Source organism: Oryzias latipes, chromosome 10 (genome assembly GCF_002234675.1).
Source record: "Oryzias latipes chromosome 10, ASM223467v1".
Taxonomy (NCBI): Eukaryota; Metazoa; Chordata; class Actinopteri; order Beloniformes; family Adrianichthyidae; genus Oryzias; species Oryzias latipes.
Genome location: NC_019868.2, coordinates 25,861,100 through 25,888,832, shown reverse-complemented (window position 1 = coordinate 25,888,832; position 27,733 = coordinate 25,861,100). Strand labels below are relative to the sequence as shown.

Sequence of the window (27,733 nt, the reverse complement as noted above, 5' to 3'; positions counted from 1 at the left end):
CTCTGTTTAGTTTTTATCCAGTCATTACCTATTAAATTCTATGACTTCATGTTCTTTATGAATTCACGTTTATTATACAATTACGATTGTATAATATAATACAATTATGAAGCCCATTGATATGACTATTGCTGTAATAATGGTCTGCGTAAATAAAATTTAATCAATTTTAATGCTTTTACAATAATATTCTCATATAAATATAGGAGATATTCGCCACATTTACGTAGGCATTGATAGTGTATATTTAGCCTGACCTACATTGAAAAGTCATAGCTTGCTGATATTGTCAATGGAGTACGCTGATATTCCAGACACATAGACCAATGCAGGCTGTAAGATTTCCAAAACAGCAAAGCAAAGCGTAACAGCTGACGGGGACCATAAAACAGTGCTGGTGCTGCAGCAACATGCAGGCTTTCCAAAGGGAAGATATCTCAAAGAGAAAGCAAGATTAGACAGGAGAAGAAAAAGATGCGTTACCCATGGCAACAGAACACAGTAACACAGCTCATTTGCTGCAATTTTGAAATGAGGGCCTTGAAACATGCTGCTACTTGGCAAGAGGAAAGTCCTTTTCAGAAAAAAAAGAAGGAATGGGGTTTCAACTCCCCATTCTAATCCCAGCTGATTTTTTTCTTTACTCCATGTTTTTATAATCCTATTGTTTTTTATTCTACAAATATAACAACTGTATTATGTTAGACTGATTCTCTATTAGTCATTATACCCTCTACCACACACCAGTGCTGGAATTTAGAGAAACCAAGTGCAGCGGAGCTCTGCATCTTGTGTAATTTAATTTGCATGCCAGTCCTCATGCCTGTGTTGTGAATGGGGGAGGAGTATACATGAGCAAGGAATTCGCTGGATATGGCTTCTCCAGAGAAACCTGCAATTGATTCTCCAGAGGGGAAGATGATAATAAGGACAGCACATAAATAAAAATTGCTACTGGTTGCCTACACATCGAGGGAACAGTATAATTACCCCGCTCAGTCAGCACAAGCACCACATTATGATTTCAAGGTGGTTTATGACACTCAAATGCCTTTAACTATTGCTACCACTTTATCCAATTAAACTTCTATTAGGATTTAGGTAGAGGTGGGATCATAAAAATGCAGAACTGTAGTATTACACACCAGGAAAACTGGATCAAATGCTTCAGAAATTATTTTAAAAATATAAAATATGACAAAAAGATCATTTTTTCTATCCCTTGTTTAAGAACTAAAGCAAAAGATAACCAACTCTCCACATTTTAAAAATAATTTCCTTGATTTTAGGGTTTTGACTTTTTAAACACAGATATTATATTAGTTCTTTGTAACCTCAGTTATGTGCAGCAACATCCTCCAGCAGAGTCAGAGGATAATGTGATAAAGAGACCAAAACACTGACCTTGAACAAGTAGAGTGGGAGTACACCGTTTGTAGTACTGGAAAAGCATCTCAGGACACCAATGAAAAACTTGTACACTATAAATTGCCTCATAGATGTTATTGAACTCCAGACGGTTTGGATTAATTTTAGAAACAAGAAGTGCTAAAAATACCAAGTGAGTTCCTTAACTCGCTGTAGAGAAGTGCATGGTTGAAAGTGATCTTAAACCCGTAGGACAGGCTTCATAAAGGCTGTTGTGTCATGGGGTCTTATGCCAGATGTGTTCATACATCATTTACAGGTTCAGATACTTAAATACTAGATACTTTTAGATACTTAGAAGAGACTTAAGGCCCGTACACACCGGGACGAATATTCGCCAGGCGTTATTCGCCAGCATTTTTCGCCACGTTTTTTGTGTTCACACCCAGGCGATTTCTGCTGACGATGAGCCGAGCGAACATGCAATTTCCTTCCCTGACATTAGATGGCGCTTAATGTAAACAGAAATACTCCTGTACACAAGGTGGCGCTGCGCAACTTAACACTTCTTAAACTCGCTTTTCACTCAGAAGAAGAGAGCAAGTATTTACGCGCATGTCAGAATCAAACAAAGAAAACATGAATATTTCAAGCACCAGTAGCTCCAGCTCCAGTTCCAGCGATGACGAAATTATTGTTCTGTAGAATGATGAAAGACGCTGGAAAAGACATCGATTTTGGGTACATCCCATAGTTACGAGAAGAGAAGAACATGGGGAGTTTTATCGACTGGTACAAGAGCTGAAAATGTATCATGAGCGTTTTTGGGGATATTTTAGAATGTCCGTCAGTGAGTGCATCTTCTTCGTCTTATTTCTTCGCGGCAGTGTAGACGCTACTTGGCGTATATCTTCTTCGCCGTGATGTATGTGTGCTCAGCAAGACAGTTTTGTGTTTGAGCGCCCCCAATTGTGTTTTACTGTAACTTCAGAAGCTCCACACACATGTGTAAAAGCGCCAATCTCAATGGTCGTACAGTTTTTGACGTAGCGCGTCAAACCAAAAAAACGAACCCGAGGCTTTTTGTAAAGAGTGACGCTTATACGCGTGGCGTTTTTCGCGTCGGTGTTCACACTCACATTGGTGCCCTTTGTTTAGTCACGAGGCGTGTCCCGGTGTGTACGGGCCTTTAGGGTGCATTTACAATGACATTTGCAATGGGGTTTGTTACTCAACTAAACTCTAGTTTAGATCAAACAAATGAACACTGGACCAATTCCGAACAAAGTTTCTGGAGTCAATCGTAAATGGACTCCAGTGTTGTTTACTTGCGTTTAATTGCAAAGAGACTTTCAAGAGCCAAAAGAAGAGGACATGAGGTAAGCGCTGTGCATTATATCCTTCCATCCATATTTCAAACTTGCTGAATCTCTTTTGGGGTCATGTGGTTGCTGTGGTTGCTGTGGTTGGAGCCTATCCCAGCTACAATTGAGGGAGGGTGGGGTACACCTTGAACAGATTACCAGTCTGTGCAGGCCCACACACTCACATTCACAGCAAAGGACAATTTAAAATAATCAATTCACCTATGAAGTATTTTTTTATTTTTACTGTGGGAAGAAAGTGGAGTTACTAGACAAAACGTACACAAGCATGGGGAGAACACGCAAACATCTCAGCAGGGATTAGAACCAGGGTCTTCTCGAGGTTAGGTGAGAGTGCTAACCACTACACCTCCGTGCAGCCTGTATTGTGCAGTACGCGCAGGAAAGAAAAAAAGCCCATAGTTCAAATCTGAGGAATCTTTCTGGAATAAAATGTCAGAAAATGGTGAGTAAATGTGATTTAGAGAGGAGTTACAGGGATTTATTAATAGATGATTGAGGGCTTTCCTGATAAAGAGGAGCAGAACACTATAACTCACATTTGAATACAAATACAAATGAACATGTGTCAAACTCAAGGCCCGCGGGCCCGCCGTGTCATTTTATGTGGCCCGCGAGAGCATAAAAGTTTTTAATTTCTCAACATTGTAAAATGTTACACATTAATTGATGTTCTTTCTAAATCAGTTTTATGTTATTTTTCTTTATTCGCTTAGACAGTTTGACCGTGGATTTCAACAAGCAAACATGTTTTCTATACAACTGTAATTGTCCCTTTAAAAAGTTAGAATAAATAAATAATGAGTTATTTAACATTAAGGAGTAGTTACATTTATTTTTCATTACATTTAGTTACATGTATAAGTTATATCTGGACCTTTGAGGACAGCCGCTATGCTGATGTGGCCCTCAGTGACTTAATGGCTTCTTAATTAAAAAAAACCTCACCCAATCATCTTTTGACATATTTCTAAAGAATTCGCAGTTGTATTTTAAATAGGATTATGCCACTTTTAGAAAAAAACTAAAAACCTGTGTCGTTTTCTAGGACATAGTTTCTGCAGAGCTGCAGTAGACATTCAAAATTTGCACTTGAGTTGTGGGCGGGACATTGTCACGGAGCAAACCAATGCTCCCGAGCTTTGTGTTTATGCGCTGTCCTGCTGGCTTACAGCCCCTCATACCCCCAACCTAACAATACTGGTGCAACAAAATTGGCGAGCAATAATAAGAGCCATTCAGCCGTACAATTTTGAGTGAGATGCCAGCTCAGATGTGGAAAACGAAGACGTACATATTTCTAGTCCTCTGCAAGTGGATGCATTAGAATGGAGCGGTGAAGGGAGCTTAAGGCCTGCCAATTATAGCTCCTACAACATTTTTTGGCTTGCTTCACAATAGTTTGAATACAAAAATACTCTGTGCTGCTGTTAAGGTTTTATTTAAAAGGGGTTTTCTAATTTAGAACAAAAAAAGGTAACTGCTACACAACAGATTTTAAATTGGAAATAGGAGGCTTAAACTTTGGTCAAATGTTTTGAAAGCAAAGTCTAACAGAACTGTACAATAAAGAAATAGGCCTAAGGTTGGGTCTTTTCTAATAGTCTGGTGATGTGTTTGCAGGCTTATGCAAGATGTCCATTGCAGTGAGGCCTCAGAGCATATTCGTTTGTGCCAAATGACCTAGTTTGCAAGTCTGCTACACCAAACACTGACACACTAGTAATAAATGATTAATTTAGAGCCAGCCAATCAGATAACAAGGAGTGATGACTACAGAAACAATATAAGTAGACACTGGCAGGCATTTTGCTTTCTACCAAGGCATCAAACACCACTTAACCTAGATAGGTGCATTTAGTGCATGAAAGGGAATTCTTACTCAGTGGAAATGCAGCAAGGATTCCCCTGGTAGGGAATCATAACCACCGGGGGAAGTCCACATTCGGATAATTGACTCCTGAAGGAAAAACTGGTGGATTTCCTGATTAATGGACATGCCTGCTTTAACTTGGGTAACTTTGCTGAAGACATCATGTGGGAAAAGACGTGATGCTCATGAGCATCTAGAAGACACTCCGTTGCACAGCAAAGCTTTTCAAAACATCCACGGTTCCCCCTAAGTGTGTAGTTTACCGTAAGCCCGGAGGCTGTAACCTGGAGATCAACATCCTGAAGGATGGAGCTCCGATCTTACTCATTCTTCAGACAATGGGTCAATTTATATTCAAACCTCCGCAGATGGCCTTCAGTCTAAAATCCTTTACCATTGTATGTATGTAATGGGGAATTGGTGAATATTTAAATAGCTAAAAAAATCAGTTTTTTTATCATCTGTGGTGAGCAGATTAATTCCCTTGAATTTGAAAGTTTCCTTTTTTTGATCTCAGGGTTTCATCTGTTCAGAAGTTTCTGTTTGTTTGCAGTGAGTGACAATAAACAGATCACTTTGAATTCTGTGCTTTGTGGCGGGCTCAAGTAAGAACGACTAAGACTGCAGACAGTGCGCCGAGCTTCAGCTAAAATGCAAAGTGAGCGAAAGTTTGTATGTTGTTCACAGCAAAAGATTCTAGTTCAGCGACCTGATGGATCAGAGTGACGAGTGTAATGCTCCAAAAAAAGACAGTCGCCGTGGTGATGAGCTATGAAATATCCGTTTACTTCTGCGTGTGTGAAAATGGAGATGCATTATCAGTCGATTAATCGTTACACACCTATTATCTACTCAAATTCGTAATGATAATACTGTCACATACAGCCTTTTTTTGTTGTTGTTGAAAATTCTTAGCTTTACTTGCATAAATGCTCCTCCATCTGCTGTAACGGTTAACTCATCCACATCACGTCTCACTGCACTGATGTGCCGGCCTATTTATTACGTATGCTCGCTGCTGTTTGCTGCTGTTCGCTGCCCCTCTCCACCCAGCCAAACCTGCTCCAGCTCTTCTGTTTTTACGCACCCTGAAGCACATTTACTTCCAAGTTAATACCCGCTGGGAGATTATTTGCAATAGTCACAGCATGGTACCCATCACTTCTGCAGCACCACATTGCCAGAGGAGAGTGGCTCACTGAGAGGAGACATTGGCTGTAGGACATAATCGTTTTTGACAGAATTACACTCAAAACAAAGCAATCAAAGGTAAACAAGACATAGTGAATTATGATTTTAGGCAAACTGTTTGTCTACCAGCCTTTCCTTGAGTAACATTGCATGCTGCGATTTAGATAATTGGCAGCCCTTTGTAGCCTTTTTTTCCCCAAAGGTCTAAACCAATGCACTGCAGTACCTAAACCTAAACACTCAGTGTGGTTCACACACAGAACCCATTGACAACAAAGGAACTACTTGTCATTTTAGTACTTTCAGTTGGCACAATGTTTAAAAATGCTATATAGATAAAGATGATTTTACTACATTCCTTCCTTCCTTTTATGTTTCTATTTGTTCATTATCAACCCCCCCCCCCCCCCCCAGTCCCAAACGTCATGTGGCACTCTGGGGTCTGCTTCTCATGGAATCTGCTGTCGCATTAAGCTCCCAGCTCGTGAAAGAAAACAGCTGCCAATCTCTTCATCTCTGCAGAAGAGGTCCTCTGGTCTCACAGTGTCTCAGTATTTGGATCCACGCTCCGATCGGATTTATTTATCTGAGCTTACAACCAGCGTTTGATCACATTTTTGAAGTTATTTGTGTGATGCCTGCTGCCTGGACAGCCATGTTGCTGCTTTCATCCTCCAATGTACAGAAATGGCGTGGATGCATGTAGGCTCACTGTGGCCCAGTTTTCCTGCATGTGTCGGTGGGGTTGGGTAAAATGTGTTGCGTCTATTTTTAGCCCTCATTATCACTTTTGTTTACAGTACAACCTACTTTTGATGTATTTGTGTTCTTTTTCTAAATCCACTTAGTGAGCAACATGTGTCCTTACCCTAATGACTAAACTTGACAACCAATTATAATGAATACATGGAGCATGTGTCTATTTTTTGGTAATCTTCCTCACAAGCCCACATTGCTTGTTGACTCCATCCTTTGGTTTTGCTGCTAATACACTTTCTATTCTTAACTATTGTGAAAACTGCAAGGCTAAACACATCTGTGCTAACATTTTGAATGGTTTCACAAAATATAAGATGCCTAACAAACATCCTGACAAGCAGCCGCAGTGCCACCTAAGAGCACCAACAGAAGCCCAAATACAAGGCAGGAAGGACCGCCACAGGAGCTCTGCAATCAAGGAACAAGAAACCCTAACCAGGAAAGTGATCAGCCACCCTCCACTTCCCGAAAAACAGCCTTGATGAGAGTTTGACCCCTTCCAAAGAGTCCTGAGTGACTCCAGTCCATCTCCCAGAGTGATTTCTGGGCGTCCAGCTTTGCACTTTTGTGAAGAAGGTCATCTGCCCCAAAGGGAGGCCAGAAGGGGAATAAGGGCTACTCATTGCACAAAAGTTGGGTGGTGCTGTGCTGACCAAAACCACAGAAGGTTGATTGCTCGCCATCCCTTGTTCCACTCTTTATACTGCTTGTGCCAATCCATGGGTAACATATTCAGAAACAGCAAGGGGATGACTTTACGCCTTCTGCTTTGCAATGAGAAATGCCATCGCTTGTTGCGGTTACCAAAAAGCAACAACACATATTTAAGGTCTATTCATGGCACTGTGCTTACTGGTCTATTGAAACAATGTGACCCTCTGTTGTCCTTTTGTTAGACAACAGGTCCAAATATTCTCAAACTGTTCACATCACAAGTTCCTCTCTTATGTCCGTTGCATTGCTATGTCATGCAGGCCAGGGGCACTACCTGAAAAAGATGGGAAATAAAGCAAGAAGAAGAAGAAAAGAAGGTATCTGCTAATCTTCTGGTTTATAAGATGACAATACAGTAAGTGCCTGTATTTCTTCGATGAACATAAGTTTACTCTATCAGATATTTGAAAGTTTTTCACGCTGTGAGTGAGGAGCACTGCAAGAACACCTCTTCATTGCTCACAGTGATGTCCAAGCACCCTCCCGCCAAAGAGCCCTACATGTTTAAGGTTCAGTTAATAACAACAGGAGAGAGACCCAAATCCCTGCGACAACCAATGGGAGGGGGGCCACAGCCAAGTAGCCCCACCCCCAAGGTGCATCGCAGGTTGATCCCCCCCCCACTAGGAAGTTAATTCACTCAAGGAGAAATTTGCTCGACTTTGTTCAACGCTCAAGGAGGAGTTTACTAAATGCTCAATAAGGAGTTTACTTAAGGTTCAAGAAGGAGTTTACTTAATGCTCAAAAAGAAGTTTACTTAATTCTTCAGAAGGGTTTTACTTAATTCTGAAGAAGGAGTTTACTCAACGCTCAAGGAGGAGTTTACTTAATGTTCAAGGAGTTTACTTAATTCTCAAGAAGGATTTTACTCAATGCTCAAGGAGGAGTTTAATTAACTTTACTTAACGGTCAAGGAGAAGTTTTCTTAACTTCAGTCAACCCTTAAGGAGTTTAATTTTCCTAAACAATTAAGAAGTAATTCTCACTTAACTTAAGGCTTAAAGGATGAGTTCAATTAACTACTTGTGTTAAAATAAAAACTGTTCTAAAGAAAAAGGTTAAGAGACAGACACACTCACAGAAATATAACAGTAAGACAATGTCTTTCAAAAGTACATTTCATTTTTAAACAAAGAGAAAAAAAAGCTCTTCAAGGTTTAAATTTCAAACTGAAGTGGATCAGATGAGCAACAAGGCTTAGGCTTTATTAGTTCACCATCACAAACATCTACCGATACCAGGACCTTTTTTTCGTCTCTATGAGGGTCAGAGCCATTTCTGAAGTGTAAGTTCACTTCATCAATATAAACAACAAGAAAAAAGAAAACACTGAGAATTGTGGTCAGCATTTCCTGTAACAGTGACAACCAGTTTCCGATTATGAGATTATCTTTATTATCTACAACAATCCCATACATACAAAGCAGATTATCAAGCATTGCTTCTGCCAAAAAAGTAAAAAACATCACGTTTGATTAACAGAATTGTTTCTCTAGTAAACCATGCGGCCTGCTTAAAGTCATTTTTTAATATCTAGAAATGAAACTCTCTCCCCCTTACCTCCCATACACACCGATTACTTAAACATTACGAGCAAGAGCTCTACAATTGCTCTGTTCACCGCGGTACAAGTAAACCCCGAGTAATAACTGGCACAATCAAAATTCTGGAAATGTGTTGAGCAAATAATTAAATTGATCACTCTGTAAATTTTTTTTTTTTTTTGCTTCACTTCCATGTTTTACATTTTTAACTCCCACTTTCTGCCTCCAAAATCAAGGCTCTCATGAAAATGAGTTTGTGACTGATGTGGTAGCTAATTTTTGCTGAAAATTGGTCTAAATGAAATGTGCTTTTTTTATTTAGTGAACATAGTTGATCGTTTTGAACACAATTTTTAATTCCAAATGCTACTGAAAATTAAACCGAGCCTTAGACATTTTGATCATTTCTATCATGTTTATTTTCTACTTGGAGCTACTCTGTTTATATAATTATGCCCAGCAGTCACTGGATAGCTTAACTGGCGCACAAGAAACCTGGGTTTGATTCCCAGTAGTGTAATGAGCTAAAATCCAGTGTGGGTCCTTAGACAAAACCCTTCGCACTGCTGCCTGTCTGAAAATACAAGGTTTTGTCAGGAAGGGCTTTTGGTGTAAAATCCCTCTGTCAAACCATCTGTGTGAATCAGTGAAAGCCGATTCCCTCTGGTGATACCTGACAGGATGTGCCGAAAGGTGAACAAGAAGTTTAAAGCTGCATTCAAAATCTGGCGCGTTCAAGAACATGAGCGGCCACCAGTGTGTAAATGTGTGTGTGACTGGGTGAATGGGTCTGTGACTGTAAAAGCGCTTTGTCCTTGTAGGTAGAAAAGCGCTATACAAGTATACGCTATTTACCATTCACCATTATGCGGTTTCATGAACGCGCATGCAGTTGGTTGTCCTCAAACATCGGACAAGCAGGTTGCGGCTGAGAGGGGCTTCTGCTTCTTTTGCTTTTCTACTGTTTACTAGCATTTGTAGACCACCTATAATGAAATAAATCTTGAGGTGAAATGTAGGTGGAAATCCCGCAAATCTTGCTCCAGGATTTTTCTTTCAGAGCCCCATTCCGATATCTGAAAGACTTGGTGTCATACAATTCCAGGTGGGCAGAAAAAGCGGAATTATTAATTTCTCCTTTGTGGTCACGTTCTCAATGGCTGGCACCTTCCTAATTTGCAAAGGACAGCATCCACACGTCACTACCAAATCCAAGTCCCTGACTGGTCACAGTTCAGCGTTGCCTCGATTTAGTGTCAGAAGTTCAACCGGTTGAACTTCCAGGGCACGATCAATCAACACCCGATTTATACTTAAAGCTCACGACCGGACTTAAAAACGATGCATGAATGATCCCATTCTGGACCCGGAATTAAGGTTGACGTACATTTACATAGACTTTTCATTGAAAGTGGTCGCTTGAAAGCGAATCGATGCAGCCGGTGTGAACCTAGCTTAACAGTCACACAGAAAAATTGTTTCCTTTAACATACTTTATCATGCTCATATACATATAAGTAGTCTGTATGTGAATTAAATGAACACAACCTTTGATGCAAAACAAGGGATAACATAAAAATGCGAAAAAGTATTGAGGAAATCAATGGGATTGCAATTAAAAAAAGCAATTAAATGGGAAAGCAATTATAATAAAACACCTGCAGTTACTTTTTTAATGCAAATTTTAACCTGAGCTTGCAACAAGATAAAAAAAAAGATTAAAACAAGACAACAACAGCGTTTGACTCAGACAAAACCGAAGATGACTGAACCTAACTCCAGCTGTCAAGCATGGTGGAGGAGGACTCCTGATCAGGGCTCCTCCTGCATCCATAAAACTAACGGGATTCAAGAGTTGAACGCAAACTCCAACAAAATAAAGGCTTTCTATTAAATATTCTGTCCAACAGGCAAATCTAAAACACTAATGATAAAAAGAAACAACAGTATCTAGAAGTTATCCAATGATCAAGAAATAATTACATAAACATCTTCATAGTTATGAATAAATCTGCATGGGAGCAGGAATTTGTGTGTCCATTCCTCCTGTCAGGATTATAAAAGGAATGCTGGCTCTTATTTTCTTTTCTTTGTTTCAAAAATTGAGTTTTTATGCACATGGATTCATCTAATCTCAAATCTAATTTTTAGCAGCAAATTGATGTAACAAATTGAGACACTCAGCCAGTGGAGATATTTTAATCAATGCTTTCTGCTCATGAATATAGAACAGGACAAATAATATGGGGGGGGGGGGGGGGGGGACTGTCAGTTTACTGAGAAAACCCTTTAACTATAGATATAATTATACAAGGAAGGCTCAATCGAGGAAACAGAGGAGAAATGCCTATCCATTGTTATAAATAACAGATGAACACTCTTTGGATCATACAGTTTAGCCCTAATGGCAGGAGGAAGACACGTGTACAGATGGAGCATGTTGGGCTGTCTGAATTCAAGATCTCTTGGAAGCCTCTAGAGTTTCATGAGCCAGCTGTCATCTTGTGCCCAGAAAATCGTAAATCTCATGTTCTCCAAATATTCATTATCCTTTTAGACTTTTATTAACAAGCTCCTCAAACGCCACTGAAGCAAACATCAATTTCAAATCAGCATTGCAGGCTTGAACTGGTGAAAAATGCACATTTGGCCTAAAGACTAAATAACTCATTGATTTTCACTGAATGACCGTTTGTGTGCACTGGTCATTGGGCTCACACCTCGGATTCAAATGGTGAAGGATCTGAGCAACCAGAAACCTCAGAATGAATGCTTGACGTAAAGCATCCAATGAGAAAAACGTGTCAATTTTTGAAAATAACATGATATTTTTTTATATTTAAATTTGAAATCTTTATCGTTTATATATATATATATATATATATATATATATATATATATATATATATATATATATATATATATATATATATATATATATATATATATATATATATATATATATATATATATATATATATATATATATATATATATATATATATATATATATATATTTTTACAACTGTTATACTTCCATAAAGAATTGCTACAATTTATGCTCATCACAATCGTGTTCATGAATTTTAATTAGAAAGCTGATCTCCCTAGATTTACTTAGATTAAAGAACTCATTACTCCCGTTTTAGCCTGAAACACTGGATCTCAGTTAGTTTCGGAAATGATTTAATGATTTCAATGATACTCTTAAAAGTGGCTTGGAAACTGGGCCATGGACACATCTCTGGTTTCCTCATACCAAAACCTGGTGGGAGCCTCTTCAAAACCTGAGATATTTACAGAGCCACTCCAGTTATCTTTTGATCTATTTTCAAAGCATTCCCTGTGGTCTTTTTATTATGATTATGCAGTTTTGAGCCCACAAAAGAAAAACCTGTGTTTTTTTCCACGACATAGTTTCTGCAGAGCGGCTGGAGTTCATTAGAAATGTGGGCGGGATTGTTGGTGCGGCGCAACCCCACCACCCCTTCCCCTCTGTTTTGGAACGGAGCATGAATCTTGTGGCCCACCTAGCATATTTTCCACATCATAAGTACGCTTTTTTTCCAACTGCAATCTTCCCTCTGCTCCTAATTCACAATGATTTGAATAAAGAAATTCTCAGAAATGCAAATTTTAGCATAATTTTCATTTCATATGTACTGAGCCCCTGTCCTGACATTAAGATATAAAAATGTATCTTGTTCCCACAGATTAATATCTTGTTCCCACAGGTTATTATGTCGTTCGCACCAATGATTCGCTTTGCGGCGAATCATTGGTCTTGTTGTTAGACCTTGGTCACAGGGACACGGTGATTGGCCAATGATTGGCAGCAAAGCATTCTGGGAAACGTGACGTACTGCTATTGTTGTTATGCTACAAGCTAAAGGTAAGTGCTTTAGGCGAAGCAGCCAGCTTAATATGATATTTTTCAGATTTTCATCGAGAAAATAACAGATCGACCATTCTTGCTTTTATTTTTACCCCTAATGAATGCTCACAGAGACACGGAAGTAGCGGCAGGAAGCGGCTTTTGCAGCAAGATGACCGGAGGGCGTACCAGATGATGTGAACGTGAATACGATGGATGCTTCTGTGCTTTTTAAAATAAACAAATCTGTTCTCTAAACATCCGTGTCTTCAATGCAATGTAATGAGACACACACAGACAGAAACGTGAAGGTATCTGCTGTAAATCTATGACGTAAATTAATAACAGGATCAATGATCGGCTAGTCAGTTAGCATGTATCCTTATAGCCTTCGAATGTAAAGCAACTGACTGCTAAAGTTAATAAAAGACAAGTCCTGAATATTATTATTCCTATTCGACCCTAAACTACAATATCAGCTGTCTGACAACAGACCAGCCAGTTGCCCAAATGCCGGCATACATCAAAGAGCTCTGCGGCGGAGCTAGTAGTAGCCTAGCAGGAGCCATCGTATGACAAAGCAGCCTAGTTATCATAAATCTTTTGATATTTTTCTTATATCCATTGAGACAGAAATAAAGTGATCATTTTTGTTATTCATGTTCCTTTTTTGAACGAATATGGGTCACAGAGACACGGAAATTACCGCTGAAACAAGCGGCTTAGTTTTGCCGGCGTACAGAGAGCATATCCGCGTGTATGACTTATGACGTGAATAATTACTGCGTTCGAACGGATTAATTATTGCGTTCGAACGACATAATTATTGCGTTCGCACGAGTTCATCATTTCGAGGGAACGGAATAGTATTTGGAGGGAACGCAATAGTATCTTGTGGGAACGGAATAGTATCTTGTGGGAAAGGAATAGTATTTCGTGCGAAGGACATAACCTGTGGGAACAAGATATATTTTTATATCTTAATGTCAGGACACGGGCTCCGTACATATGTCCCCCATGCAGAAAAATCCTGCAATAATTTGTTAAAAACATAAAAAAATAATGTTTTTAATTGGTGTGGGTGTTAACACGTAGGTTAGTTTGTGATTCCACAGTTCAGGCTAAAGATCAAAAGGTATCCTTTTCTGTAGAAGGGAATCAGATCGGCTAATACTTTTGCTAAACTTGTTTTAAAAGACATTTTTATAGTTGGGCTCCTCTGCACGTCTGCGTTAGATCAATATTGACATATTCTCTCTCATTAGCTGCATTTCAATTACATATACGCGCAAATTTTTATAAAAATTCCGAAAGTGTCGAAAAAAAAACGCAATTTAGCGACTACGCCGTTTCCATTAAATCGTAATTTTGCGAATACACACAAACCAACTCACACGATAGGTCATTAAAAAACATGGCCACCGATGTGAACAATACTTTGAATCACAGCAGATAGATTCACATTTCTGCCACGGCACGAGTGCTCATCATAATCTTTCAAAGAAGACGTCAGCGTCTAATTCAGGACATGGAGCGGCGAGGTCCTTACATGTGAGGAGCGGCTAAATATGAAGCCGTTTTGGGAAATCGTGTTTGGCGATTTAAGAGTGGGGCTGTGGATCCAAGAATCCTGCATGAAACGCTCAACTTTTGATGCTGTGGGACCTCTTTTGGCGCCCGCTGTGCTGTGCCCAAGGCAGCTAGTTCCAAGCAAGATTTCCCATCGCTATCTACAATCTGGCGCCCTGTGGCCACGTGAGTCATTTAAATTAAAATTAGCATTTTTCATTGTAGTTTTGTGAAATGCGTACATTTCGATACACCTCAAAAACCACTCTCTCCAAGTACAAAAACGATAAATGCGAGTTTTTTTTTTTAAATGATCGTGTTTCCATTCGGGAGTATTTATTAACGCAAATCTAATTTGAGCAATTTCATAGTCAGTTGAAATGCAGCTAATGTTCGGTTTGTTTTTGTGCTTTCTTCATTGACATGTGTACTTTGAATACTTGTTTATCGCACTCTTATTTTATTCGAGAAGGGTATCTTTGTTGTAAAAAGAGCTGTACAAAAAGCATTTTGTTGTGACTATTATGCCCGTTTCATCCATCAGAAGTCAGAATCTCTTAATTTGAAAGCTTGTGAGCCCTCGTTCTCCAAAAGAAGACGTTGGAGAGAAATAGAAGTTATTTCCTGAAGCTCATTTTAAGTCATTGCCAAAGCTTTAACATGTTTTAAAAAGTTTTAAAAAATTGTGAACATAAGCCCCATTTTTTTTGTCCAAAGGCAAATAGAGTGAAAGGTAAATTTTACAGAGTTGCACAGCAGGCTTAATGCCACCTCCTGCAGCATGTAGGAGGTGTATGAGCACAGCCTCTACACAAACAAGCACAAAATCAGTTTGATTTTCACACATGAGCAGAACTGAAACAAAGACATGAGCTCCTTGATTCCACAAATAAATTGGGTTGAAGCCAGCATTTTTTGTTTACTGTCATATTTGGGCTGCAATTTGTTGCCAGAAGGTGTAATAAACAGCTGTTCTGCTCGGTGCTACCGAAAACATGGGGTGGCAAAATCATTACGTAGTTTGTGATTTTTTTACTAGATTTCTTTAAGATGGAAGATCCAGAGATAAAATCTTGATGGAATTCAGTGGTTCAAATTACCTTCAGTGTTACAGCAGATTTTGAAAATGGCTTACCTGTGCTGGATTTGATGGTTTCTTGACCGACAGTTTGCCCAAGAAGGTCATACTGGTTTAGGCGAGAGCTCTCCCCCTCCACCACAACCGAGTCGGAAGCATTTCGGGTCCAAGCATAAGTGACTTCTGAGATTGTGTACGCATCTATAATAAAATACATTCATAATTAGGATTATTGAGTAACCAAAATGTAATTTTTTTAGGAGCAACAGCATTTTGTTTAATATTTACTGTCAGAGGTACTCATTGAATTGTATTTAGTGTTGGTTAGGAGGATTTTTTTTAAACAGCAAAAAATATTTTCACATGGTAAAACTGTTAGAAGTCAGAGCTCTGTCTCCCCCTCTGGTCACCAGTGGGAACCAACACCAGAGTTCAACCCCCACTACATATCCCAGCAACCCCAGAGCACACTTCCTGGATGCCGCACACCTGACTCTCATTCATTCATCAACCACAGCATACTTAAGCACCGCACTGAGCCTCACTCAATGTGAAGTATTGTTTGTGCCACTTTGTCTTCAGAGTGTTATAGGTGGACCTGATCTTCTGTCTCCTGACCCTATTTCCGATTTTTGGATTCTGACTATCCTGTCTCTCCTCGGATAATCTTATGCCTCCTGACCCTGATTTACCTTTGTGGACTTTTAGCTGACCTAATAAACCGGCTGAATTTGGATTGAGCCGTCTGCCTGTTCTTGTGACAAAAACCATTGACTATGTGAGAACTGGACTGAGTGACCCATGGTGTTCCAAACAGGAAGTACTTGTTGGTTCCAAGAAGCCAAAATCCTATAAACTTCTATAGAGAAATAAATAGCTATCACTCAGACATCTTTTTCTCAGAATAACTATTCTTGAATAATCATTTTTTAAAAAGTTCTTGATAATCCTAACTTTTTTTACGATATTTTTTCTTTAGTGCAAGTTACTCAATTTATCAGTTGACCAATCAGATGCCTCAATAGAAGCATGTGGTCTGACGCTGAACGTTCCAAACATTTGACAGATTTCGTGTAGCCCGCTTTAAAGTGGTAGGGGTGTGGACTTCCTGGCCGCAATAAGGTTCCATACCAGGCACTGCTGATGGAGGATCTTATTTAACTTTATCATTTTATTTGTTTTCATTGAGTATTTTAGGTTAACTTTTAACTTGCTTATCTATACATTATGTATTCATTGATTTTAATCTTTTATCTAGTTTATATAGGATTGTTTTAATATCATTTCTGTTTTACTGCTGAGTGTGATTGTACATTTATCATAATTTTATTATAAAAACTGCTGTTGCTGGTTTCACTCTTAAAACATTCAAAGACATCGTTGCGCATTTAATTGATGCTAAATATCAATGCATGCCACACCTGGTCATCCCATAATAATCAATTAGTTAAAAATGTTCTTATCAGGTTTAAACAGAAAATGGTAATAGTAATGTTTACAATTCTGATTCCTATTATGGTATTTTTTGTGCACATTCAGCGTCTGTTTAACTGCTGAAGCCCCCCCCCCCCCCCATGTACAAACTCACAACCACAGCAGTTACGCCAAACATCGCAGCCACTCTCTGACATTGAACAATCACACACAAAAACAAAAAAAAAAGGCTTTTCATCTTCAATTCCCTGGGGCATTTCTATCATCAGAGTTACTCACAGCTGCCAAATTTTAGTGGACAGGAATGAAAGTCCATGGGGAAGTCCTCCAGATGCATTGGGCACTCAGCATGCACAGTTAACCTGCAGCCAAATGACAGCAGACTTTACAATGCATAAAAGCCATCTGTAATAAAAGGGAAATTTTGTTTTCAGCAGCATTTACAAAAGAAAGATATCAAATATAAAGTTAGTAAATTACTTAGCCTAGATTTACTTTTATTTTGTAGGTTCTGTTTAACACTTTAAAGACTCACTCTGATGGGTTTTATAGGAAACAGTTTCTGCAGAGCTGCAGTAGTTAATTAGAAATTCGCCTCTGAGTTAAATTTGCGTGCAGCGACCTCCCCCCCCCCCTTTTTTTCCTTGACTTCCTGTTGCTGAGAGCTCTGTGTTTCTGCGCTTTTTGGATCTGGTCGTCTGCAATTGGATGCATCAAAATGGAGAGGGAGGTGGTGGTTTCTATGAAGTTTTTCCAACAACAATTTTTTTTTATCTGCTATTGATTCACAACGTTTTGAATAAAGAAATACTCAGAAATGAAATTCTAAGCTTTTTTCTATATACATGTCGCCCACAATCAGAAAAACACCTCAAGAAACCTTTTTAAAACACCACTGTTATCACAATGGGTCCTAAGCACCAGAGTTTTAGCTCCAGTGTTGACATTCTTTCCATTACCATTATTCTTCCATTGTTTAGTGTTTACCAACCCTGGGGGGTATTCCAGGAAGCATGTTTAAAAGACAAAATAACTCGGCAATACACAGTAAAACAGCTACACAACTAAACACATTCGGTCAAAAACTCACAATTAAACCCAAATCTGTCCAGACAGGCAAAGGGAATGGTATCCCACAATCCCTTGCGGTGCCGATCTAACAGTAGCACCAAAGTTACACCTACTTAATTGAATTAATTTGAATGCAAAATAAATGTCTGATAACTACATGTTATTTTTAAGCTCACTTAACTAAAAAATGATTTATCTTAACTGAAGCAAATAATTAAGTTAGATCAAAGTAAAAAAGTTTCTTTCCAACATCCATATGTGGTCTTATCACCCTCTCACGGTGGAAAAAGTATTATCTGAGCTTCTTCATCCACTAAATCATCTTCAAATGGACACGCCATGCTCCTTCACCTCTCTGAAAACAAATTAACCTTCAACTAAACCTGCTCCAGACCAGGTTATGTTCAGAGCATGAGTTGCTATAGCAACTTGACATACCCTGACACATACCTCCATTTTTGGAACCGAAAGCTGAGGTTATCAACTTCCTTAGCCTCAAACTTACCCTGGTAACTAGCATAACTTGCTTTCTGGAATACCCCCCTGGTCTTTGAAGCAAACTGTCCTGCATTTTTTCAATCAAACCTTGCTCAAACACACCTGCCTTTGATGACTGTCGTTGTCAGGCTTCTGCAGAGTCTGATGATGTGCTGAATCAGGTGTGCATAAGCAGAGCAACATGGAAAACATGCAGGACAGTTTGCTTCGAGGACCAGGGTGTTTATGCAATTATCTTCCAGTGGATTCTTCTGTAGCGGTGTAAAACAGCTTTGCACCAACACTTTACTACTTTAAAGTTCATAAAGTTCCTTACAGCTTGTGTTATTTCTTGCTGCCGGGGGATAAAGGGTAATTTTGGTTTATAGAATTAAAATTGCAAACAAAAAAGTAAAATCTTGTACCAAAAAGTGTTAAATGTTGTCAGAAAAGGCTGTCAAGCACCTACTAGTTAGCCAGCTCTTCACAGATTTTGCTTGATTTTTACATTTTTTGCACCAGATCTGTATCTTCACACATTCCCAATGTCTTTTCTTGAAAGGACCACATTTTCCCCGGACATGATGGGAAAATGCCCACTTCCAGGAGGAGTTTTAGCAAACATACTTCAGCATTCCTCAATTATTTTACCTTCAATGGGACAAGGCTATTGCACACTTCTCCTTATCACTGGAATTAAAACTGCTTCTCTGCTTCCATTCAGTCCTACATTTTAATCGGGGGGCATAGAGTTTTCTGACAAAACTCAATATAATAAAATAATTGATTTCCTGTTCTGCTGCTTTAATTATGTTGTGTAAAAATGTGAACTTGCAGCTGGATAGAGAACAAATGTATCTAAGAAAATCTAGTTTAACCCTTAAAATGCACCTGTGTTTTTTCCATCCACATCAGCTGTTTCAGTGACGGATGAATAATGTTGACCTGCCATTAAAACAGTTTTATTCAATATATAACTGGACGTTTTCAAAAAGGGGTTTTAGCTCTAAAGGCTTTGGTTTGAAATGAACATAACATGAGTTATGACACATAATTGACAAGGTCCTTCAAATCTAAATTTCTGAAAATGTGGTTCCTGTAAGTTTATCTTTTAATCAATTGCATGGGGGGTAAAATCAACCGACATCTACGTTTAGCCACACTTCTGACAAAATAAGAGCTTTACCATCAGAGCAGGGAGTACATCCCAAAAGAAGAACCACACAGTGTCAGAAAATGTGTTAATAATTCTTGTAGTTTAAAAAAGAAGCCATTTTGGTCACATCATTGATGGAAAGACTGTCATCACATTGACTGACTCCATGAATAAAGCCTTTATTTTTTAATTTAAGAAATCAATCAACCAATCAATTTAAAAAAAAGTATAAAAGAAGAGCTGAAAAATAAATGTGTGGCTACAAACTTTACATCAAATAAACATGAATTATTGTAGAAATTAAGAAAGATATATTAAAATTTCAATTTTAGGTGAAATATGTTTTTGACTTTACTTTTAGATATTGATTAAGGATTTTTTTTGTGTTGTGTAAACTTATTCAAACCTATTCATAATAAATGCATATGTTGCAATTGTTATGCATAGGTTCAAAAGAAGACGAAAAGTAAAACAAAAACTACTATATCTTAAAAATTAACAAAAATTAACAAAGGTTCTCTGCTATAACTGGCAAAGCAGGAAAAGCAGCCAAAAACACTAAGAATTGTGGGATTGTGGTGACACTGCAGGTCAGCTGTGCAGCATGACAGTTAATTGTGTTCATTTTCTACATCTTCAAGCACCGGGTTTCTTTTTAAGAATGGCAACACAAAAAAAAAAAGATGTATTGCTTTTCTACATTGTTTGCCTCAAAACTCTCCTATAAAAAACCTGATGAAAGTTTTTTCTTCTTGTAAATCGTCAGAATTTCATTGCTTCTTAATTTGTTAAATGTGTACATAAACAGGAATGGGTTTGCAGAAATGTCCAAATTACATGATAGAGTTTTATTTCACCTGGGGGCAACCTTCATGTTAAACTGCTGCGTAAAATGACAGATATGTCAGAGTTTAAATACCTCATGGTGTACAGCAGAGTCCCATCGTCTTTGATCCTTAGGAGTTTGTTCGGCATGGTCATGTTGTGAGCCACAGATTTTTTTCCGTTATGAAAGAAGGTGTCTGGGGTCCAGATCTTACTCGCCATGAGGTTGTTGAGAGGCAGAATGTTCATTGGTCCATGAAATGTCAACCTCTCATCCTTCCAGCTTTGCCGGAAGAAAACATCTATAGTGTACTCCTGAGGAAGGAGAAGACAAATTGGAAATGTCTTTACCATTAGTGAATGATTGCAACCTATGCAAAGAGGTCCTGTTGCTAAATTAAAGATCCACTCCAATGAAAATGGTGTTTTTAACATGATGATGGAGGACTTATGTGAAGAAAATTAAGTTGAAAACTGCTTTTCTGAGAAACTCTTTATTCAAATTGTTCTGAATTAGGAGCAGACAAAAAAATACAGTTTGGAAAAGATTGTAGTTATGATGTAGAAATTACAATCGACAGACCACTCCGCTCCTCTTTGCAGACAATTAAATGTCTTTGATTTCCTCGTCTCCCAAAATTGCAGGTCTGCGCAAGCTCTAATATTGCTCGCCATTATTGTTTCATCACTATTGTTAGGTTGGAGTTGTGAGGGGCTGTGAACTAGCAGGAGAGAGTGTAAACAGAGAGCTCTCAGTAACGGGGAGGTGAGAGGAAGGAGGGTGGGGTTGCTCTATGCAAATAGTCCCGTCTACAACTCAGAAGTGAATTTCTAATGAAGTACTGCCGCCTTGCAGAAACTATGTCCCAGGAAACGACACAGGTTTTTTATTTTGGCTAAAAACTGTGTATCCATAATAAAAAGACCACTAAGAACACTTTAAAAAATACCTCAAAAAATGATCGGAGTGAATCTTTAAGGAAAGAGTGTTCTGCTTCCTGCAAAAGTCATCAACAATGTTTGCTTTCTCCATCTGAAGGTGAAATCTTTGTGCCTCACCCCGATCCCAGGGTTAGTGCTCCTCTAAACTGGCTTTGAGTCTATAACACCCCCCTCCCCCCAACCCACAATCCTCTGCTGTGAAAAGAAACTGCACACAAGAGAGGATTTGGTGCAGAAAGCAGCGTGCTGTGAAATGTGTGTAAGTGTGAAAGTGAATGTGTTGATGTGATTCACAGAGGAGAGAGAAAAATGTGAAGAGGAGACAAAAAAAGTTTGATTTTTATTCAAACTGAAATACAGAACCACCCTGATTAGTACTATAGTAAGATTTGTTATGTTTCAAACAATTGTTTGCGATCATTTGTATAACCAAGCAAAGTAATATTTTATGACTCTTTATTTTGTCTTTAAATGGAAATATATATATAGAAAAAGGGGTTTGGATTATTTCTCACTTACCATAATTTATTTATGAAATGATTCTAAAAAACTTCAAAGACATCAATGGATCCAAACCGCATTCTGGCAGCAGTTTTTAGTTGAGTGCGTTAAACTTACAACTGAGGCTAGGTTTATGGCTATGAAGGTTTGAAAGCAGAAATGTGTTGTTTTGGATGACTTTGTTAGAATTTGACTTGTATCAGACTCTAAATTGACTGGAACCATGAAGTGACCCGTTCAGAATAACACACATGAACGCATCCTTTCCTCAGATGGGCTCAGCCAAAAATGGAATTTTTCATTTGTTGATTTTCAAAAGATCAATACAGAGAAGAAGGAATCTGAGGAAAAACATAACAAAACCCTGCTCTTGGGGTTTTACTCTCTTCAATAAAAAAAACACACCAGTCTCTGCTGACTGTTGTTATTGCTCCTCTGCAGATGAGCTGAACTAGGTGTGTTTAAGCAGGACAGCTCTGAGGACCAGGGTTAGGAGACACGTTCATCTTCCTGTTGGAGCGTATTTATTATAAGTGAAGCATCTAAGTGATGTAAAGTCAGAAAAATTAGAATTAAGATGGAACACAAATCCAATCTCAGAACAAATTCCAAGTGTCTCAGGTCAGAATTAAAAAAAACTTCTTATTGCCTGGACTGTTGAGACTGCCCCATAAAGATTGGATATGGGTAAAAAAAATTGGATTCGTGTCACTGTCTATTTTGTAATTACATCTCAATTTTCAATGTATGTGCATCCAATTCCCATGTCACAGGCCTTGTATTTGTACGTTCACTCTTAGGCTACATCCACACGAGTTTGTTCACACACCGGACAAGCAGGGAGCAGCAAGGAGGGGATTCTTCTTCTTCAGTTTTATTTTTAACTTTTTACTGGCGCTTGTCTGCCACCTACAATCGATAGATGCTTGGTGAACAAAGGTCAAAGCGGTCCTGCAAATCCTTGTCCAGGATTTTTCTATCACAGCTCTATTCCGATATATGATAGATTTTATGTCATATAATTGCACCCGGCCGGGCACAAATGTTTACAATGGTTGGCACTTCCATGTTTTGAAAAGTATTTGGTAGCGACCCATATGTCACTACAAGATCTGAGTCCCTGATTGGTCAAAGTTTTGTGTTTTTGTGATTTAGCAGATAAAAGTTCAACTGGTTTCAGGTTCAACTGTCTACATCCCTTTATGGAGTGTTCACACTGCACTGTTTGGTCCAGATCCAAGTTATTTCTCAGAAAATTCCAGATTGTTTTTTCCTTGGACAGGCAATGGCAAATACTTTTGCTTTATCATCTAATGTGGCCCTTTCTCAAGGAAGAAGGGAGAGAAGCAAACGATATTGATTAGAGCCTTCATCTTTTCTTTACAGAATATTTACAGATGAGACAATTTCAAGTATTTTGTGATTTGCTATTATTCATATGTTTATTAAGGCCTGTTTTTATTTTTCTTTAAAATGCTCCTCACCTCCATCACTTTGTCTTTATTTAGGTGTTTACTGGACTCTTTTGTTGTCTGGTAAGTCCGCATTTACACTGAAGTGAACTGCACCAAGTTTCACTTGCAAATAGACGGGGACCCTTTGTTTTTCTAGCAAGATTTAACTAGCTGTTTGATTTGCATCTGGATTGCAAATCAAACAGCTGAACAAATTCTTCAGAGGTTTTACAGACGACCAACAAGCAGAATAGTTATGACATTGACACAATTCTTATTCAATTGAAAATACAAACAAAAAAACCATAGTATCAGTCTGAGGAAGGGAAACTCTAAATAAAGTTCTAAAATGTTATGGTCTGAAAATGTATTGTAGTGCGGTGGTCCAGGTGATTATGTGTCAGAAGTCAGAATTCTGTCTCCCCCTCTGGTCACCAGCGGGAACCAGCACCAGAGTTATAACCACACTACATCTCCCAGCAACCCCAGCGCACCCTTCCCTTCCTGGATGCTGCACACCGGACTCTCATTCATTCAATCAACCACAGCATACTTAAGCACGTCATTGAGTCAAGCTCAATGCAAAGTATTGTTCGTGCCACTCTGCCTTCCTTACCAAGTGTTATATTTGGCCCTGATCTTCTGTTTCCTGATTCCCACTCTGTTTGCCTGCCGCCTGCCCCGACTCTCGCCTGGATCATGACTACCCTGTCTCTCCTCTGACCTCATGCCTGTTATCGACTCCTGCCTGCCTGATTTTAATTTAGTTTTGTGGACTTTTATCTGAGCTAATTAATCAGCAGCATTGGGATCCAGCCGTCTGCCTGTTCTTGTGACCGTATGACAGTCAGAAGAATAAAAGCACCAGAAATGTTTTGTTTCTTGTTCTTTTGTGCAGCTGTTTTGTTCTCAGACAGCATGGTCTGCGCTCCTGTCCAGTGACGTGCAAAAGCAGGCAAACAAAATAGAGTTGAGAAATGTGGACAATCCTATAGTGAAAACACCCAAAATGTCATAAATTATTATATTTGATCAATATTTGATTTGAATGAGACCCACACCCACGTGTGGGTCTCAATCAAAAGTATGCAATCTAAATATCCTGTGACTAGGTGGCACATGGGCAGTCATCCTAATTCCAGGACACATCCTGAATAAATCTGTCACAGCAAGGGGAATTATTTTTATTTCATTTCCTTTGTGTGAAGCATCTTTCTGGAAAAAACAACTTGAAGACAAACATACGTTTGATCCTTATGTTTGTCTTTTAAGGAATATATTTTTAGGAGTAAGAAGTTTTGGCATTTTTAAGGCCTGAGTGCTCCACTTATACACATGAGCAGCTCTGTCTGGTGTTAATCTCAAACAGCTGCAGCTAAAGTACAGACATAAATTTCCATTTTTTTTTCAGATTTTTGTCCATCCCTCTGCCTGTCTGTAGGTTAGCTTGAAAAAGACAGATCAGGCTTGAGTTAGCTGAAATTTACCAGGCAGTTCTCCCTCTGGGCCAATTAGTCACAGGAGATCACATGTGGGTGGTGATGTGGATCTGGGATTTCTGCCATACAGCAAAAGAAAACAAAACAAAAAAAAAAAACGTGCTGCTTTGCAGATTTATTGTTCTGTGTTATAGCCTGCATAAATGATGGCTTGTGTTCAGCTAAAAGCCCTGTGTTGTAATTATCATCCATAGGTCAGTGCATTGCACATGCAGGTTCATAATTGTGAAATCAATGTATCAGTCACTTGGAAAATGGGTCTTTATCTATAGAAGGGAAGTAGGAGATATGATGCGAAGGTGGCCGCCTGTTTCAGAATGATAAACAGGAGAGCCCAGGATAAACAAAGGAGTGACATGAATAACAAGAAGACTTTCAATAATGTATGAGATGAAAATTGTCAGATGAATAGACTTTGTGCCGTGGCAGTGAATACACGTCCTACTTCAGCGGACGTGTGGACAGAACAGACCGAGGTAGTCACAAATAGAGGAAGCAATAATAACAGCGAAATGAATTGAAAGCAAAAATATTTTCCTCTCCCTCGTCTGAGTCTGGAACCAGTATGACAAGAACCCTGTTAGGAAAGAACCAACACTGGACTCACCATGTCTGTGTCTGAAACGGGTCCAAAGCTGGTGACGTAGATGTTGGTCTTCACCTCAGTTACCCTGTCTGGGTCAAAAAAAAAACAACACTTTTTAAACAAAAAAACTCCACGAATACTTAAAGGCAGCATACACGACAAAGAAATTGATTCACAAATTTTCCTTTCCACAAGTTTTATGTGAATATTATTTGTCTTTTGTCTAGTGAATAATGATTGTTGTTTGCAATAGTTCTAAATCTGATACAGGTCCAAGGAAGCTGGATCTTATTTTATATAAAACGCAAATTTAACAAGAAACTCCATGAACATTTGGCTCCTTGTAGTAGATTTAGGGGTTGTCATCTGGACTTGGTTTTAAAGTTAGAAGACGTTTCACCTCTTATTCAAGAGGCTTTGTCAATTCTGAATTAGCTGGAAAGAGATGACCGGTTGGGGAGGGAGTCACTGGTTCCCCAACCCCCAGCTGAGAACAAAGGACTCTAAACGACCCGAAACCATGGAGGCTAAGTTGACAATACCATCCAGTTTCAGGTCTGACTCCTCCCCCATGAGTGCATATATACCAGCTCTTCAACCATCTAATTCAGAATTGACAAAGCCTCTTGGATAAGAGGTGAAACGTCTTCTAACTTTAAAACCAAGTCCAGATGACATCCCCTAAAACTACTACAATGGAACCAACCTGGATGAATGAGAGTCTTCATAGACATTTGGCTCCTTGGTTTAGCTATCAATGTTTTAATATTATTATTTTGTTCTTTTTTGTGTCGCAATCAAAAATGTCTTTTTCTGTGGTATTTGTCATGTCTCTTTTGTTTTAAAACGCTTTCTGCATTACTTTCTGTTGTATTTTGTCGACTTTATGTACAGATTGTCATTTGTTTCCTGTTGGTCTATGATATAACACGTGCACTTCCTGATTGAAGCTGAATCAAAAACAAAATTTTGATTAAAAAAACAAGCCAGTTTAGTCTACCTGGTAACCACAAGGTGGTTTATGAAAAAGGAAGAACCCTTCATTCAGTGGCATCTAAAACTGAGTTCTTTAAACAGCTGATGTGTGTTTCTTGCATTGTAAACACGTTCACAAATATTTAAGTGTGTTTGCATCCAGCAAATTGTTTTGGGCATTTTCTACTGTATGTATGTATGTATGTATGGAAATGCCAGAATCCTCTTCTAATCCAAATTTCACTTTGAGTAAAGAGTGCATAATATTTGTAACTGCTGTTACATTCAGGTATATTTGCAATCGGGTACTGTCTTGTCTTTGATGTGTGCTTTAAAAATAAAAGGATCAGTGTGCTTACTTTTATTTATTTTAGTTGTGAAATCAAATTTGAAAAAATACAATGAAAAAACCCCCCACAAAATAACGGTCTGAAGAAACTAAGATTACTGAATTCTAAATCCAAAAGATGCAATTAAAAAGACACGGCAGCTCCCAAAAATGCATAAAACCAATCGGGGGGCCAGAACAGCCGCATGACCAAAGAATGACAGGCACATGCAAGCATGGAATAATACGATAAAATATAACAATTTGAGAAGTTGATTAAAGACAAACTAATCATTATGGTACATTGAGAGCAAGAAACGTGGAAACTATCAGTGTAAAATCTGCAAAAAAGTATTGTTAACTTAGTTGACAGCTGCGAGCTGACAGAGACATTATATACATTTTCTGATTTCATGTCTAAACAGTTTTAGTTTGGCTAAAATTAACTCTGCTCTGTTTGGCCCATTAGCACGGATCATTTGAGCTGGTCTGAGGTCTGTCTGCCAGCGTTTCCAGCAGAGACGCCCCCAGCTTCTCAGAGCAAAGAACGCTGATGGCTTTACAGTATATCAGTAATGCAAAATCATATTTGGTGAGTGGCAGGTGATGCTATGACCGTAATAGCATGTTTAAATTTTAAATTTTAAGTAATTTAAATTATTTTTATAGACCGGTATGCCTAAAAGCATAGTATGGAGAAAGATTTTTAAAATTTACTTTGCTATTATGTTCTATTTCTGCTGCATTGGCATAGATTTACATTGGGCATTGGCTCAGTTCACCTCTGCATGACCTTCATTTGCTATATTTCTCATTGCACTACATTTACTGAGGGTTCATTTGCTTTTTCAAAGCTCCATGTAATTACAGAAATGCAGTCACGCATGTGCAGTCAAATAAACAAAAGCTTTCCAGGTTTCACTCCACGCTGCACACTCCATCAGATAACCTATGGAGAGAAATCATTCCTCCTCATAAGTAAAGCCCTCTTAGTGCACGAAAGGTGCAGCACTATTCATCTCCCTCCTACCAGAACCCATTATTGTAATAGTTTACAAAAGAGGTTGATGTTTTTACTGTAATTAAGGGTTTGTAGGGTTTTTCTTTTTTTTTTTTTTTAATCACAGAG

At 38.6% G+C, this 27,733-nt stretch overlaps 1 protein-coding gene across 1 annotated transcript in view; it reads right to left on the bottom strand.

Annotated features, from left to right (window-relative positions):
• LOC101158539 (gamma-aminobutyric acid receptor subunit alpha-2) overlaps window positions 1-27,733 on the bottom strand; it is a 48,027-nt gene that overhangs the window by 6,731 nt on the left and 13,563 nt on the right. The window contains exons 4-7 of the mRNA XM_004073634.4: window positions 25,323-25,390; window positions 20,414-20,634; window positions 17,070-17,152; window positions 15,414-15,557 (exon numbers count right to left, since the gene is read on the bottom strand). Of these exons, the coding sequence (XP_004073682.1) occupies window positions 15,414-15,557; window positions 17,070-17,152; window positions 20,414-20,634; window positions 25,323-25,390 (516 nt within the window). The remainder of the gene's footprint in view (window positions 1-15,413; window positions 15,558-17,069; window positions 17,153-20,413; window positions 20,635-25,322; window positions 25,391-27,733) is intronic.